Genomic DNA, 16,940 nt, shown 5'->3' on the forward strand with positions numbered 1-16,940 from the left:
TTCCTGTTTAATGCCATTTCCTAATATCACCTCTACAGTTTGGGGGTCCATATACAACCCCCACTAACGTTTTTTGCCCCTTAGTGTTTCTTAGCTCTACCATACAAATTCCACAATGTCAGAGCAAATATCTTTCCTCACTATTGGATTAATTTCCTCTTTAACTAGAAATGCAGCTCCACTGCTTTTCCTTTTTGTCTGTCCTTCCGAAATACTGAACATCCCTGGATGTTTGGTTCCCATCCTTGGTAACACTGCAGCAATGTCTCTGCAATCCCAACCATTTCATACATGTTTACATCTATTTGCACGATTAATTCATCCACTTTATTACAAATACTCCACATGTTTAGGCACAAAGCCTTAAGGGTTTGACTTTTTAAACATTACTTGTCCCAATCCTACTGTTTTTCACTGTGGCCCTGTTTGATTCTGGCCCTTGATTTTTCTTATTCCCCTTACTGTGTTTTGTTTTTATCTTTTGATTTCCCTCCTCTGACTCCTTGCATTAATTCCCATGAGGGTTCTTGATGTGAAACGAGAGTCGATTACCAAAAATTCGATCTCAGGATTGTGGACAGATGTCAGTTCCCTGGTCTGAGACAGGTGCCAAGCACTTCAGTGTAAGTTTGGGAGAAGTTGTTGAGTTCTTGTGTGAAATTAAGATAGTAGCTGGGCTAAAGTTCAGAGAGTTAATGCCAAGCATCCCAATTATGGTGTCATGGTGGGCAGCAAACATCACTGCTTGTGGGTATTCTGTTCGTGCTCCTCCCTGGCTATATCATTTTTTTAAAATTAGTGACCTTAAAACTGTTAATTCAACTGCTTCCTTGTGATTAACTGGCCCATATATCACGATGTTGATACCTCTGTAATTGAATCAGTCTTTCTGTGCACATCCAAGACTGGGGAATTCTGATTGCCTTGGATGCTTGAGAGTGTTGGAGAGCTTTACTCCCTGCTTGCCAATATATTGTAACTGTGGTTGGTGTAATTGTTTTCAAATATTAAATAAGCGTGTTGTGTCTTTTTCAGGTGCAATTACGTAACAGACGGAAGAAAAAAGGTGAGTTCATGTGCTGCTGTCTGAAGCCTTTACCTCCCACTTATTTATCTTATTGCACTCATTCCAGAGTTAGACTCCAGGGCGTAAACTGACCCTGACTAACATGCACCAAATTATGCTGGATATGGGTACTGCCTCTTCTGTTATTGTAGGCTGCTGAGTTTTTAAGTTTGGGATAGGTTGCAAATAGAATGAGATGAGACGATGGAGCAGTGTTTTCCAAACTTGGAGCTGTGGAACCTCAAGTGACCTCCCAAGAGCATCAAGAACCCCATGTCTTCTAATGTTAATGCCCCTTTTTAGCCACAAAATAGTTGCAAACACAGAAATCAAATGTAAACATGGCTTTTCTAGCTATATTGATGCACAGGAATTAGGAACAGACACATACATTTGCCAGCTACATTACTCTGTCATGTTAACCCCTGGCCAAGCTATCCTCCCATGGCCCCTTAACATTAACTCCTGGAAGTAGTACCCACTTTAGGAGTGGATAATCTGAAATAATAAAAAGCTCTTTTATTTAAAAATTATTGAAGTCTAACCCGTCACTTTTAATGGGAGATGCTGGAAAGTTGCTTCTCATATCGGATACGTGCACCTCTTTCTCCCTCTCACAGAGACATACACACACACTTATCTTCCTCTCTCCTTACACACAAATTCATCTCACTCTCACACACACTCATGGCTCTCTCTTACATTCACATTTACCCCTCTCTCCCACACCTATCCATCCCCTCTCTTGCTTGCGCACGTGCACCCCCCTCCTTATCGCTCGGGTGTGCGCACGCCCCCCTCCTGCTCACTCTGGCACGCCTCCCCCTCCCGTTCACTCTGACACACCACCCCCCCCTCGCTGTGGCACGCGCTGCCCTCTGGTGTGCGCCTGCCCACACATGCATGCTGCTGTTGCTGGCACGCGCCTGCCTGCGCATGCATGCCACGCTCGCGCATCCCACTCTCTCTCACACATACCCATTCCCGCTCTCTTATTTGATCCCATCAAACATTGGCAAGGAAACCTCCTGCTCACTATCCACCATCCTCCCACAACTGATGAATTTGTATTCCTCCATTTTAAACATATATGGAAGAAACATTGAAGTTAACAAAAGCATAGAAGGTAGTTTGATGTAAAATTTAAATATTAATCACCAAAGGTGACTTGACAGCACTCTCCTGGCCAGGTTCTAAAGAATATTACTGCTAGACTGGGTTTGCACCAGGTGGTGATAGAACCAATATGAGCAAAAAACCTACTTTACCTCGTTCTCATCAATCTACCTGTCCATTACACTATTGGTAGGAGGAGTGACCATCACACAGTCCTTGTAAAGAGAAAGTTCAATTCATGGGGTTAATCTCTTCCTGGGGATGTTCCTGATGATGCATATTTTTCTATGACAGGAGTAGCGACTGCACTAAGCCGTAGACGGATATCCTGCAGGGATCTCGGTTTGGGCGACTGTTATGGCTGGCTTTGGAAGAAGAAAGAACATTCCAGATTCATGTCACAGAAATGGAAACGCTGCTGGTTTGTGCTGAAGGGACCCACTCTATATTGGTACAACAGCGAAAATGTGAGTGTGCAAGGGCATGGAGCTGGTGGGAGAGGCATGTGTCTGCCTGTCTTGTGCTTGGACTGGTGGAGGAATTCCAATATTAAATTACAGGTCTCAAGAAAGCCTGCCCCAAGTCAGAAGGAGCTTCTTTTAAATATGCAGATCAGGCTTCCATAATACGATTGGAACCTCATCTGAGATTTTAACCTGAGGCCTGATTTGGGCTGGTAATGAGGGCTTCTCCATCCAGGAGTAAAGTTTTTAAATTACTTCTCCAGAAGTAAAACCTCAGACCTCATCTGGCCTATTCTATCCCCACTCCGCCCCAGATTTCTGGTCCTTTTTGATTAGGAAGGTGTCAAGGGGCGTACTAATGAGGCCCTGCTATTGAAATTCAACCAAGCCTGCCTGTTGCCCAGTGAGACACATGACTCACCTGGGAAATACAAGCAAACCGCTTTTGCCAAAACCTGCCTCACTGACTTCCAGTCCTAGATAATACATGTGCTACTGGCACAATGCTGTTGCCTGTTTAAAGGAACATCTTGAGTGAAGTGTGGATCAGGCCCAGTTCAGAATGTATTTCTATTTAAACGGGTTTATTAATAAACCCAGATCACTGAAGGGGCTGTTTTGAGCCTATGTTTAAATTTACAATAACTGGGACTTTGAACAATTGAATCTGCAGGATAAGGGCAGCTCTTGATGAAGACTTGTGGGTGATACTGTGGGTGGGGATCTGACCCTGAAATTCTCCCCTCAAGCATGGTTTGAGGGGGAACAATTCTGGAATAAAATTAAGAAATAGAGTCAACAAACACTAATTAGTGAATGTGGAAACTGAATAACTTGGCAATTGTAGCTGGAGCTAATCACTTTTAGCATCTTCCTTGCGAGCTTTGATAAAGACCGTGGTCAGCAATAGCTCCACGTAGTTCTACAGCCAAGAGAGAGTGTGAAAATGGCTCAGGGCAACTGATCCTCTCACTACACCCTCACAGGATCAGTAGGGTTATGAGATCACTGCAGGCATTGGCTACACAAGACGGGAACTGTCTTGGTGCTGTTTGTGGTTCAGTGCATGGTTTCTCATTTCTTGACATCTGACGCCTTTCTTGTTATTTTCCCTCCTTTTATTCACTGACCAGTTACACCTGAGACTGGAACTCATTAAATTATGGGAGCTTACACTTAAGTGACTAGTATGGATGATAATTTGTTTTGGCTGGGATTGGAGTATTTGTCTTGGCTGGAACAGGATTGAGGAGATTTTTAATTGGATTGGGGGATGGACTTTATTCTGGCAGTATGGGGTAAACAAATGAGATTATGCATGTTAAAAGCATTAGAGGAAGATCTGCTATCTGAACTGAAGGACTGAAAAAAAGATGAAACAACTCTTAATTAATGCTTGTGGTAAATCTCTCTGTGTTGCTGAATAACTTATTGATTGTGGTTCTTGATAGGACGAGAAAGCGGAGGGATTAATCAAATTGTTATCATACTCTGTGGAGGCAGCTGGAGAACACAAGAGAAAATTGTAAGTGTCTGAGATCCCCATTCCCTTCATATTGAGTATACTGTTGAATGTAAACTGTGGAAGGCTCTTTCCAGTGGGTGAGAGGATATTGCTCAGAAGAATAGTTGGTACCAAGTCGGAGTAACTCTGGTGGAAAGCTGCTGATTGTTGCCTTGACCACAGTTAATAGGTGACTTGGAGAGATGGAAAATGGCAACAGATTGAATTTTGGGTAGGAGAGGGGGCTGAGTACTTCCCACCAAAAATTTCCAAAAAAAGAGCAACAAGAGAGAACAACACAAAATAGCCACCAAAATAGTCATGATATCAACTTCTTGTGCTGACATTATGTATCTCAACAGTGAAAACTGGGGCTGAGGGTTGTTCCTTTTTCTTGTGGTTAATCTGAGATCAACTGAATGATTGATTATTTAGAGGATTTATATGAAAACTAGACAACAGTACCATTTTCAGAAAGATACTGGAATGAAGTTAGAACTTTGAAAGCATGTTTCCTGTTTGTAGGTGAGTCCAGAACTGGGGCACGATTTTAAAATTAGGAGTTGCTATCATAGGACAGACGTGAGAAGAATTTTGAAATTCTCTGTCACAAAAGATGATGGAAGTGAGGTCATTGAAGACCTTTAAGGTGGAGGAAGATATATTCTTGTTAGGCAAGGGAATCAAAGGTTATTGAGGGTAGATGGGGAATGTGGAACTCTACATAAACAGATCACCCATGATCTTATAAAATGGCGGAGCAACCTCGAGGGGCCAAAAGTCCTTTTTTGTATGGTAGGACTGGTCTAAATCAGTCTAATTTCTACACTGAGAACTGTGGAAAGCATTCCATAAACTGATAGATCAGTGAATCCCAAACCGTGCTGAGCAACAAAGTATTCAAAAAATTAAGCTGGAAAAACTCAGCAGGTCTGACAGCATCTGTGGAGAGAGAAAAGGAGCCGTTTCGACTCTAAGACTGAAGATTCATGCAAATTTAATGGCAGGATAGGTATTCCAACATCAGTGTCCTCTCATAAACCAGCCTCCCAAGTATGGAGGCACTTGTCATGGCTAATCTGTTATGGTGAGTGGGTGACATTGTCTGCATGACTGACACAAAACTCTCAAAACAATGTCTGTACCCCGAGCTTTATGGTTATCAGGCAGCCACAGAAAATGTTTCAGGGATGTCTTCAAAGCCACTCTGAGAAATTGCAACATCCCTACCAATATGTGGGAATTTCTTGCTTGAGATCATCCAAATTGGAGAAGCAGCATCTACGAAGGTACCACCCATTTGGAAGTCTTAGACTGGCCCAAGTGAAGGCCGAGCAGAAGAGTACCGAGATCTAGATGCAAGGGGAAGGTTCTTGATCCATTTTCTCCCAGTTAAGAAATCTGCAATTTTAAAACTCTCATCCTTGATTTTAAATCACATCAATATCTTGGTTTTCAAAAATAGCAATATGACAAAAAAGTTCTTTAATATGCAGCAAGTGCTGAAAGCTCTGGAACGCAATGCCTGAGAGTGTAGTGGAGGTTCAATCAAGGCATTCAAAAGCAAATTAGACTGTTAGCTGAAACAGAATAATGTGCAGGGTTACAGGGAGAACGCAGGAGAATAGCACTAATGATTATTTGGAGAGCGGATGTAGACATGATGGGCCAAATGGCTTCCTTCTGTGCTGTGGCAACTTTGTGATACTCCCATTCTTCTGCTCATTCTCCAAAGCCCTGCAAATTTCACTTTTTTGACAAATATATCCAATTCTCTTTAGAAAGTTACCAATAACCCTGTGTCCACTGTCATTTCAGGCAGTGCACTTCAGGTCATAATAACTTGCTGCATTAAAAAATTCTCATTTCTGACTGAATTTTTTCTATTTATCTTAAATCTGTATTTTTTTCTTTATCTTTTTCTTGGAATGTGGGTGTTACTAGCAAGGGCAGCATTTGTTGCCCCTCCCTAATTATCCTTAAACTGAGTGGCTCGCTAGGCCATTATAGAAGGCAGTTAAAAGTTACCCACATTGCTATGGGTTTGGAGTTACATGTAGGCCAGACCAGGTAAAGTATGACAGATTTCCTTCTCCAAAGGACAGTAGTGAACCAGTTAAGTTTTTACCAGAAACAACAATAACTTCATGGTCACCATTACTGAGAGTAGCTTTGGAAAAAAAAAATCTCAAATTCTACCAGCTGCCATAGTGGGATTTGAAGTCATACCGCCAGAGCTTTAGGTCTGGATTAGTAGTCCAATTACATTATCACTATGCGATCATCTCCCTAAGATTACTAATCTATCAGCAGAAAGTTCCTCCATAGTATATGAAAACCTGTTTATAATTTTAACTGTTATGAGGGGAGCAATCACAGCTTTTCTCAGCTATCCACATAATTTAAGCCTCTGGTATCAGAAGTCAATCTTCTTGCATCCTGTCCAAGATGCATTGATGGGGGACAGGAGTGAACTCAATATAATTGTTTATCATTATAAACAGCTTGTCAGGGATGGTTGGATGACTGAGAATAATCCAGTGTATTTTAACTTTTTAGTCATGCTTATGTTCCCCTCTGTTTGCAGTGTATTCCAGCTATGTCACCAGAAGTTCAAGTCTTTTGTCTTTTCAGCAGAGAATGTAGATGAAATGAGGAAGTAAGTAGCCGCTCATTTCTCAGTTCCCCCTGCAAACTGTACACTGAATATTGGCTCAAAGCCCTGAAACAGCTTCACCAGTATTGCTACAAAACACTTCATATTGTACATAATGTTGAAAAAAAACTAACTTGAACTGACAATAATAGCTGTTCTCTGGTTCCCCCTCCTGGAGAATAATATAAGGCAGCCTGGGTTTATACCCTTGATGGTGAAGCTAGAGATAGCTTTCCCCGATCTGCCCTGTAACCTGGGGAAAGAATGCCTCCTGTTAATATTAACACATGTCACATCCCTTGCTGTCCTTTGTTGCCGTGTTTCTGATTCTGACTCTCTTAATCTATAGGTGGATTAACAGCCTCATCAGTGCCATCCAAAAATACAAAACTGAGAAACACTCTGAAAACAAAGAGGAAGGTGAGAAGCTCTAAACAAGACAAATTTCAAAGTTCCATCCCAACCCAGAATAAATAGAATTATAGAATATAGGGCATTGAATGCAGCAGGAACGGGGGCCAGGCAACTGCTGCACAATCTTTTATTTACTGACACTGATAGTGCTTCGTTTGAGAAGCAAGCATACACTGGAAAAGGCAACCTAACTGAATTTATAATTGATAGCATGCTTGGCTCATTGCAGAGTGTGTGCTGCAAACAGAGTAATGGGGAACCAGTTCAATTCCAAGTATTCAAATTGTGCCATAACAGATTGCAAGTTATAAACAATGGCATTGCTAGTGTGCCTTGAATGCAATATGACTTTCTTGGTGCCTCCCTGGATAAATACACTGCCTGTTTGGTATTGAAATATAGAGCACAAGATGCTAGATTCTGCCTCAAGTTTGTGTTGAATTAGCTTATCAAAGGGAGTGCTGCAATTATTCAGAGTGCCCTTGAATTAGAGATAAGAGTGCCGGGAAACCAATACTTCTGCCTCTGTCCAGTCATCTCAACTGGAAAGTCTGTATGTGGATGTCTCGAGGAACAAATTATGATTGTGAAGTTTCCACTCACATGTGAAGACTGCTTATACCAAAAGTCATAGAAGTTTAATTTTCATCTCAGAAGATTTAGCACCCCCTCAATTTTGCGTCAAAAATGGCATCTTCAACAATGCAACATCCCCTCAGTACTTCACTGAAGTGTCAGCATACATTTTAAGTGCTTATGTCACTGGAGTGGGGCTTGAACCCATGACTTTCTAATCCAAAGATTGACTGCTATTACTGAAAACAAGCTGAAATCTTTCCCAGGCATGCTTAATCATACAGTATCATGTCACAAAGCAAATGCAGATCTGCAGTCTATTTCCTCTTCAAAATTAAGTCTTTTTAAATTTAGTTTGTGATGCAAATTCCCTTTTGGATTGTTTTCCTCCCCTTTTTTCCTGAAAATACTGATTCTGACTGGGATTTAGATTTCATGTGTATCGGATACCCTCTCCAATACCTCACCCTTTGTGAGACACAATAATGAAATTTGGGAGCCTACTAGACTTGTGAGGGCAGCAAAGTCTAACCAAATCCTGACTTTTTTTCTGAGGTAACAACCCGACACATTGCTCCAGCTAGGTTCTGCTAATTCAAACCTCAGTTTTCTTGGTCTGTTTGGTCATCATCTTCTCATTGAATACATTCCCTGAGCATTGGAGGCCAACTAGGAATATTTGAATTGGTTTTCTTTTTATTTTAGATAAGTTGAATCAGTGTTACTGTTCTCATGGGGAGTGGGAATAAAATTTATTTTCTTTATTGTAATACAACTGCCTGCCTCAGGAGGGGGATACAGTACCATCCATGTTGAGGGCAGCTTGGTACTTCATTCACAAACTGTATAAAAAGTGAAATTATACTGTTGTGTTTGACTCTGCTTTTGTTAAAACTGAAATCTGTACCACTTCAGACTGCTGGAGCGAGACAGAGACTGAAGAATGTGACGATCCTGCCTACCTTGTAAGTACTGTCAGTATTGGAATGAATAGAAAATGGGCAAAAAAAATTCTAAACTGTTTCAGTAAAAGTGGGGAAGAGCCCCAAATACTATCAATTGATGCAATAACCTAGAATTTGGTGTAAGGGGTGACAGGGAGGCAAAGTGGCACGGAGCACTGAACTGTAGGTTGAGGAAATACATGGTGTAAGTACAGAATTTAATCTCATACTGATCTGACTTATCAGTACATTATGGTTTTTGACCCTTCATTCCCCCCTCCCCCCCACACTCCCCTTCCTATTCTGAAAGGGCTTATTCCCTTCTGTGGTACTGTTCTGAGGGTGCCAATTGGTTTCCAATTGTAATCAATCTCCATGTGTCAGTCTAGAGAGTGAGTATTGACAGGATATTCTACTACAGGCGTTTGTGGCCTGAAGTCCATACATAGGAATGTTCCATAGCTATCATGATTAGCTGCTAATGTAGCCATCCCTTTATGAGACCGTTGATCTTGAGGTAGAAGGGAAGCAGAGGGTACAAGAAAGGAACTGATGGTTAGGAAATCAAAAATAACATCCCTTCAGGAGTATTAAGCCAAAACTGTAGCTAATCATTGTCCATTGTGAACCTTGCCTCCATATGTTTGTAGAGGAACAATGACCTTTCATCCATAGAGCGAATCAGACATTCATCAGGCAACTATGGACAAGTTGGACGCAGTGGAGATACTGGCCGCCTTAGTGGGCCATCCAGTCCCAGCAAGGAGAGGAAGCCATTTCCAGGTAAGAACAATTAGAGAAATCCTCATCAGCTGCTGAAAATAATAGAATCTGTCCTACACAAGAATCTGATCTTTTCAAAGTAAGCTCCAAGAGTTTACTTGCACTCCCCTGTGCCTTCCATACTGTAGGGATGTTTTTGTTGAATTAAGCATTTCCCATTTCTCATCAATCAATTTCTTCTTCCTTCCCTCTGTACCTCAGAATCAGTATTACTGCTCCTGTATTCCACAATTAGCAACTCCTGCCTCTAGACAAATTATTCCAGTACAGCTACAGCACCAGCATCTACCTGACAGGTGTCCAGGAATGTCCCGTCCAGGAAAGAAGTATAAATCTATTTGATCATATATCGCCACAGTCTACTCACAAACATTAGCAAAATGATGGAACGAGTCATCAACAATGCTTTCAAACAGCACCTGCTCACAAATAATGAGCCTCGCTGATGTTCTGATTTGATTAAATCAAGCACACTAGGCTCCAGACACTCTTATCCATGTCTCAAGCAAAGATTTAATAGAATTGAATTCCAGAGGTTTGGTAACAGACTTTCCTTAACATCAAGATAGTATTTGATGGCAGTAAGGATTGTGAGTGAAATTGAAATCAATGGAATCTGAGAGAAAACACTTTACTGGTTGCAGTTATGCCTAGCACTAAGGAAAATAATTGTGGCGTTGAAGACCAATCATCAGGAGTTTCTGCAAACAGTGTCCTAGGCCTAGCCATAAACATCTAAAGTTAAAGTTTATTTATTTATTGGTCACAAGCAAGGCTTACATTAACACTGCAACCAAGTTACTGTGAAATTCCACCACAGTCTGGTGTCTGTTTGGGTCAATGTACCTAACCAGCACGTCTTTCAGAACGTGGGAGGAAACCCATGCAGACTCAGAGAATGTGCAAATTCTACATAGACAGTGACCCAAGCCAGGAATTGAACCCGGGTCCCTGGAGCTGTGAAGCAGCAGTGTGAACCACTGTGCTACCGTGCTGCTTGATGTAATTGTTTCCTCAGTTACCTTTATTTCATTATAAGGTCAGAAATGACAATTGCAAAGTGTTCAGTTCCATTCACAATTCCCCAGCTAATGAAGCAATCTGTGTCTATGCCCACATGTAGCAAAGTTTGGACTAATCCAGGCATGGATGGGCTCACTACTGGCAAGTATAATTTATACTACACAAGTGTCAGGCAATGCCCCTCCCAATCAAAGGGGAAGTCTAATAAATTCCCTTGACATTGAATGACATTACCATCATTGAACCCCCTACAATCAACAATCCAGGGATCACCCCCTAACCAGAAACATAACTGAATAAGACACAAATACTGGATAGGATAGAGGTGGAGAGGCTCTTCCCGCTCAAAGGACAGTAGGACTAGAGGGCACAGCCTCAAAATAAAGGGGGGTCGGTTTAGAACAGAGTTGAGGAGGAACTTCTTCACCCAAAGGGTGGTGAATCTCTGGAATTCTCTGCCCGTTGAAGTGGTGGAGGCTGCCTCGCTAAATATATTTAAGACGCGGGTTGATAGGTTTTTGATAGGCAAGGGGATTAAGGGTTATGGGGAGAGGGCGGGAATGTGGAACTGAGACATGACAGATCAGCCATGATCTTATTGAATGGCGGGGCAGGCTCGAAGGGCTAGATGGCCTACTCCTGCTCCTATTTCTTATGTTCTTATGTTCAAAAGAGCAAATGAAAGTCTAGTATTTTGTGGTGAGAGACTCACCTCCCACCACCGGCAATGAATATTATCCACTTGCTTGGATGAGCGCAGCTCCAACAACATTCAAGAAACCTGACACCATCCAGTACACAGCAGCCTGCTTGATAGATACCCCTTTTAGCATCTTAAAGCTGTTTCCAGCACCAGCACAATGTGGTTGCAGTGTGTGCCTTCTATAAGCTGAACTGCAAAAACCCAACAAGACTTCGTCAGTTACACCTCCCATACCTATGCCCTCTATCGTCTGAGAGGGACAAGGTTAGTAGATGCATGGAAATGCTATTTTTAAGTTCCTTTGAAAATTACACAATTCTGACTTAGAATTGTATCACTTTTTTTCAATTTTTGTGGGTCAAAAACCTGGAACCACTGTGAAACTAGCTTCAGCATTTGGCTTGCAGTGGTTCAAGATGGCAGCTCACTATCACCTTCAAGGGCAACTAGGGATGGGTAATAAATGCTGACCATAGAAATGTTGCCCACATCTCATGAAAGAATGAATGAGAGAAAGACCCTTCACCATTATCAAGCTCAGTGGGATTGCCCCTCAATTAGTTTCATTCCTACCATCGTAGCCAGAGCATCTCAGCAATAGCTGCTCTTCTTTTTCTGTTGCTTCTGCCCCTAAAGACCTATCTTTACCCCTCCTCCTCCACTTCCTACCTATATGCTGCCCTGGATAAAGAGAGGATTGGATTGAGCTGTAATTCCCCTGTAGTGGACTGGTTTCCTGCTGTTATTGGGTGAGATTCTTAATTGGTCACGGCCTATTGAAATGTGCCACAAAAAATTAGCCCATTTGAGGCGATTGGGACAAAATTGTTTGACAGGACCACTGCTTGTGGAGTGAGGACCAGTCCCAGGGCAGGCAGAGTGGAGGTTTCCATTGGATTCATATATAGACAGCGGCTTAGGGTCACATGTTTTTTGCCACTCTAGCCTTTGTAGGTTTTGCTGAAAAACATCCTCATAAGAATCCCTACAGTGCAGGAAGCCATTTGGCCCACCGAGCCTATAACGACAACAATCCCATCCAAACCCTATCACTATCCCTGACACTAAGGGACAGATTTAGCATAGTCAATCAACCTAACGTTTGGAGTGTGGGAGGAAAACAGAGCACCTGGACAAAACCCATGCAGACACAGGAAGAACATGCAAATTCCACATAGACAGTCACCCAAGGCTAGAGTTGAACCCAGATCAGTGACTTGCTCCCCTGTTGGAAGACTTTTATTAATGTCTCCAGTGAGGCAGCAGTGCTATGCCACCATGCTGTGCAATATATTATTTAATTTCCTCTAACAGTGACTGATTATCTTGTTGAAATAAAGTTTATTTGTTAGTCATTTAATACAGCCGTTAATTATTTGAAATAAGTGGGTTATTGATCATATGAAAATAAGGTACAGGCACTTTGCACTTTAGTCAGTTGTTTATGTACCAATTTAAACCTCAATTAAACTGGTCAAAAAATCTTAAGGAAAGCAAGAATCTTGTCTCTTCCCATTTTATGACTTTTAAGGAACAGGAAATCATTTGTGTCTCTTATAGAAGTTCAGTGATGTTTCTGTCCATCTCTTTCAGATCCTCAGAGTTCTAATGATGAACTGGAGACTTTAATAAAAGTCTTGCAACAGGGGGGCGTGTCACTGATTGGTAAGGAGCAGCCCTTTCGTAAAGATTATCATTGGTCGTTCATCAGACGAAACAAGAATCCGATCATCAATGAGAAGGCACACTATCTGCGAACACTGCAGAGCACACTAAAGGCATGTGATTAAATTTGTACCATTGTGTGATTTATCTGCATTGTGTGATTTTGAAGTTTGTTACTGTAATCATTAACCCTGATTGTTTGAATATTTGTAGGCCAAGATGGTAGATTTGCAATCCATTAATAAGATTCTCGATGATCCTAGTTTGACAACAGAGAAGTTCCGAATTTGGAAAGATGAAAATCAGGAGCTGCTTGCAGATATCCGAAAGGTTCGGGAACTTGCCAGTGAAGGATGGGAAGAGAAAGCTGTACCATCAGTTTCTGAACCAGGAGCATTTATGACAGAAATGGGACTGGGAGCCCTAGAAAATCCATCACCTTGGCTTGATATGGGGCGGATATCAGCAGATAGCTCAATCTCCATGTCAAATGTGGAATTGGAGAACTGCAAAGGAACCTGGTCTGATACTGCATCTATGCAGTTGGAAATTGGAGAAAAAGACTGCATTGAAGGATTGAATTCCCAACAGGACTTGGGAGCAGATGGGAAACTGAGCTGTCCCAAATCACTGAACAGTTCAAGATCTGACCCGTGGCAGCCTTGAGGACAGATTAATGTCAAAAGAAATGAATCCCTAAGTATAAAAATTGAGCTAGGCATTGTAAGTCATCATCCCTTCTCAACAAATTTGTCAATCTTCTAGCACATTTTCCATGGTTTTAATATCTTACTAGAAATATAAACTCTTATAAAAATAATTCAACAAAATTAATCAAACTGGATGGTTACAAAAAGCAGAAGTATCATTTTAGTTATGGCATCATGTAAAATGTATATAAGGATCCAAGTTTTTTAAATGTTTACAATGGTACAATATGAATACCAGACATGTTAACAAGAGCAGTGTGTTAAATCTGGAATGTAATACTGAAAACACAGGAGTCCAAAACGATCAACTACCAAAGAGATTTGACAGGCATCCTTATTTCCTTTTCAACTACTCATAGGGTGTCTGCTATACGATGTATCCTGATCAAAAGACTAGAAATACACACAGTCTTTGTGTGATCAAGTTGCATTCTTAGAGTGAGAGATGTCACTGTTCAAATGTAATGAACTTTTCCCATGACTTTTTACTCCATCCTACACACTGCACTGTACGAAGACCCATTGTGCCATTTCTTATCCAAACTCACTTTTCACAGGATCTCAATATTAGTGAATATTTCATCTCTTTCAGTCTCCCTTTTCTCACTACAATCTACAGTTTATAAAACTTAAGCTTGGTCTAATTTATCTCATCTCCAGTCCTATTGTCTTCAAGCATGGTGGTTTTGTGTACACTTGGTTTTGGACTTGTTTCTCAGTAACCTGGTGTGGATGATCCAATTGTGCAGTGATATATAAATCCTTAATCAGATTCATGTTTGTGTTTACAGGTTTAATCACATACAGATGGTTTCAGTCGAGTAGCATCTAACTTTTGTGTAACTGTGCTGTTGAGGAATGTATTTAGAAATATGGGACATGGTTTAAGATTGCAAACTGTTTTCTTGCTTGTCCTTTCCCTAAACATATGAATCTTATTGGGTTAGTTCTGTTTTGCAAATGTAATGTTTCTGCCAGTTTCAGTTCAAATAAGAACAGTCAGCTGAGAAAAATGAGTGTGGATTAGATAGCTATTCCCATTCCCGCCAATTAGGAAAATTATCTTGGTGTTCAGTGATTCTCATTACATGAGTATGAGGCAGTGACTGCCTCCCACAGGTAAGCAGCTTTTCAAGACTATTTAATCAAAGTTTTTCTCTGTGTGCCCTCCTCCTACAATCTTCAAGATTTCAAGGTTTTCTTCTGTCCCTGCCCCAGTACAATGATTCCTTCTACAGGATATGCTTCCACAGGTAGTAGTTGTCTTGTGATTCATTTAAAAAATGGCCAACTTGTAACCTTTCTTCTGTGTCTTGTGAGCACCATATAATTATCAAGCCTAATCCTATATTCACTTGGAAACCACATGCGGGCACTTCTAGTGCACACTGCTGGACTGTATTTAGTAGAGGGAACCCTGGCTGATTTCCCTCCCCTTAATCTTAGGGACTAAAGTCAACTATAGCATCCACAATACTAAAACAGCTGAGATCAGCTAACAGCACAAAACATTAATCAAATTTTGTCCTTTCAGGATTGTATGGCTCTAAGTTGGGGACATACCTCTGTGTGGAAGCTACATTTTCTCCCTACTTTTGATAGCTGCACCTTAGTTATCATTTAAAGTTTAAAGAAATGTGGATTGTGTAATCACAAATACAACAGCGAATCATAAAGTAAATAGTATTGTTCGTTTTGGTATATAAAGGGCTAATTTACAACAATCATTGATGATAACTGCGCATTTATAGCATTAATCAGGTAGCCTGGAGCATTACAAGGGATGCAGTGGCCATTGAACAGGAAATTAAGGAGTTCAGGAGAAACACTGAAGATCCAAATTGTAAGTTTTGTGGAAAAATCAAATGAGTAAACATATGGCATAATCATGTAGTCCTGGAATAGAGGACTGTGTGTGGGATCTATAGCTGGTGATGATTATTTGGATAGGATGGATTGTTATTCAGAGTTGAAAACTAGGCCTCATTGATTCGGTGGGCACTGCAGTTTGGTGAGTATTTGGAGGGAGTTTAAGGGATGTTGTGTGCTGAGTATACCGGTCACAATTTGGACTTAGCTAGAGTTTGTAAAGAATGATAGTATGAAAGTGGTGAGGAGACTACCAAGAGTCTTTGAAGTGATGAGGCATGGATCAGAGTTTAAGTTAATGTGGGATTGTTTGCAATATGCAGGAGGTAGGTGGTGGTCTTGGTGATGGACTTAAAGTGCAGTTAAAAAGTTCACCATGGAGTCAAACAAGATACTGATGTTCTGTGCCACTAGATTCCACTCAAGGAGGCAGCTAAGGAGACTGATGGGAGAGGAAGAATGTGGGACTGGGAAAGAGAACTTTAGTTTTGTTGGTGTGAACTTCTGTACAATATCTCTGAAAGACACTGGGTGGATTCATGCAGTTCCAAGACTCTCAATATTTTCTGATAACTTTAACTTTTGAGTACTCTGTCTGTTCATTCCTATTTAATTCTCCAATTTTTCAATCTCTCTTATTTCCTCCCTCGCCCATTAAAAAAAAAGTACACATTGATAAGAAGGGAGATATGAGTTACTGGAGAGAAAGCAGAAAAGATTTTTAAGGATGTTACCAGAAATGGGTGAGTTTACATATTAGACATTGATGGGCCTCTTGTGAAGGTTGAGGAGTAATCTAATAGAGGTCTTTAAAATTATTAATGTTTTTCATCTTTTCAAACAAATATGCATAATAAATGAGGCATAACTCTGTGTTTATTTGACATTTATTTAATAAACAAGACTATTGAAATTATTTTACCTTGTGTTTTGTTTCTAGTTCTCAAAGTTAAAGAGGCTGAGTCTTCTAGCATTGTGTTTTGAGCATTGAAGTGTGCAATACAGTAAATACAAAAAAGTCCTTTGACAAAGCTAAGCCAGACATTCAACCAAAATGCCTTAGGAAACTAGGAAAAGTGCGATGCAGGAGATGTTTGTTTGTCAGCCCTTTGAATTTACACTTGTTGAACTTGCAGGCCAAGATGAAAACAAATTGTCAAGAAAAGTAACATAGATGATACAGGCCTGTGAGAGATTCTTCACTTTGTATTAAAATACTGTGAAGCATGTTGTTCTGGTAACATCTAAATGCATTTTTTCTGGAAAATTGTTTCAAAGGGTCTTCATTTAATGGAGAAAGTGAAAGAAAGTTGGACAGCTTTCTGGGCAAATCCAACTCGTGGTTTAAACAAAGCCTGTTTCAGAGGATGCTGTGGCCATCTGTGAATGCCTGCATTTGTTGCTAAGGCCATGTATGTACACTTCTAATGTTTTACCCTGGGTCAGT

At 40.8% G+C, this 16,940-nt stretch overlaps 1 protein-coding gene across 3 annotated transcripts in view; it reads left to right on the plus strand.

Moving 5' to 3' along the window:
* Positions 1-16,409, plus strand: part of LOC145357817 (CNK3/IPCEF1 fusion protein-like) — an 81,431-nt gene extending 65,022 nt beyond the window's left edge. For 2 of the 3 annotated variants that reach the window (XM_080211338.1, XM_080211339.1), the window contains 9 exons: positions 1,036-1,066; positions 2,477-2,649; positions 4,098-4,171; positions 6,738-6,809; positions 7,156-7,226; positions 8,712-8,761; positions 9,391-9,523; positions 12,843-13,027; positions 13,128-16,409. In XM_080211338.1, the coding sequence (XP_080067464.1) occupies positions 1,036-1,066; positions 2,477-2,649; positions 4,098-4,171; positions 6,738-6,809; positions 7,156-7,226; positions 8,712-8,761; positions 9,391-9,523; positions 12,843-13,027; positions 13,128-13,580 (1,242 nt within the window). In that variant the 3' untranslated portion in view covers positions 13,581-16,409. The remainder of the gene's footprint in view (positions 1-1,035; positions 1,067-2,476; positions 2,650-4,097; positions 4,172-6,737; positions 6,810-7,155; positions 7,227-8,711; positions 8,762-9,390; positions 9,524-12,842; positions 13,028-13,127) is intronic. The other variant, XM_080211340.1, reaches the window with a different exon arrangement.
* The last annotated feature ends 531 nt before the right edge of the window (positions 16,410-16,940 follow it).

This window comes from Carcharhinus amblyrhynchos, chromosome 24, assembly GCF_965287045.1.
Source record: "Carcharhinus amblyrhynchos chromosome 24, sCarAmb.v2.hapA, whole genome shotgun sequence".
NCBI classification, from domain to species: domain Eukaryota; kingdom Metazoa; phylum Chordata; class Chondrichthyes; order Carcharhiniformes; family Carcharhinidae; genus Carcharhinus; species Carcharhinus amblyrhynchos.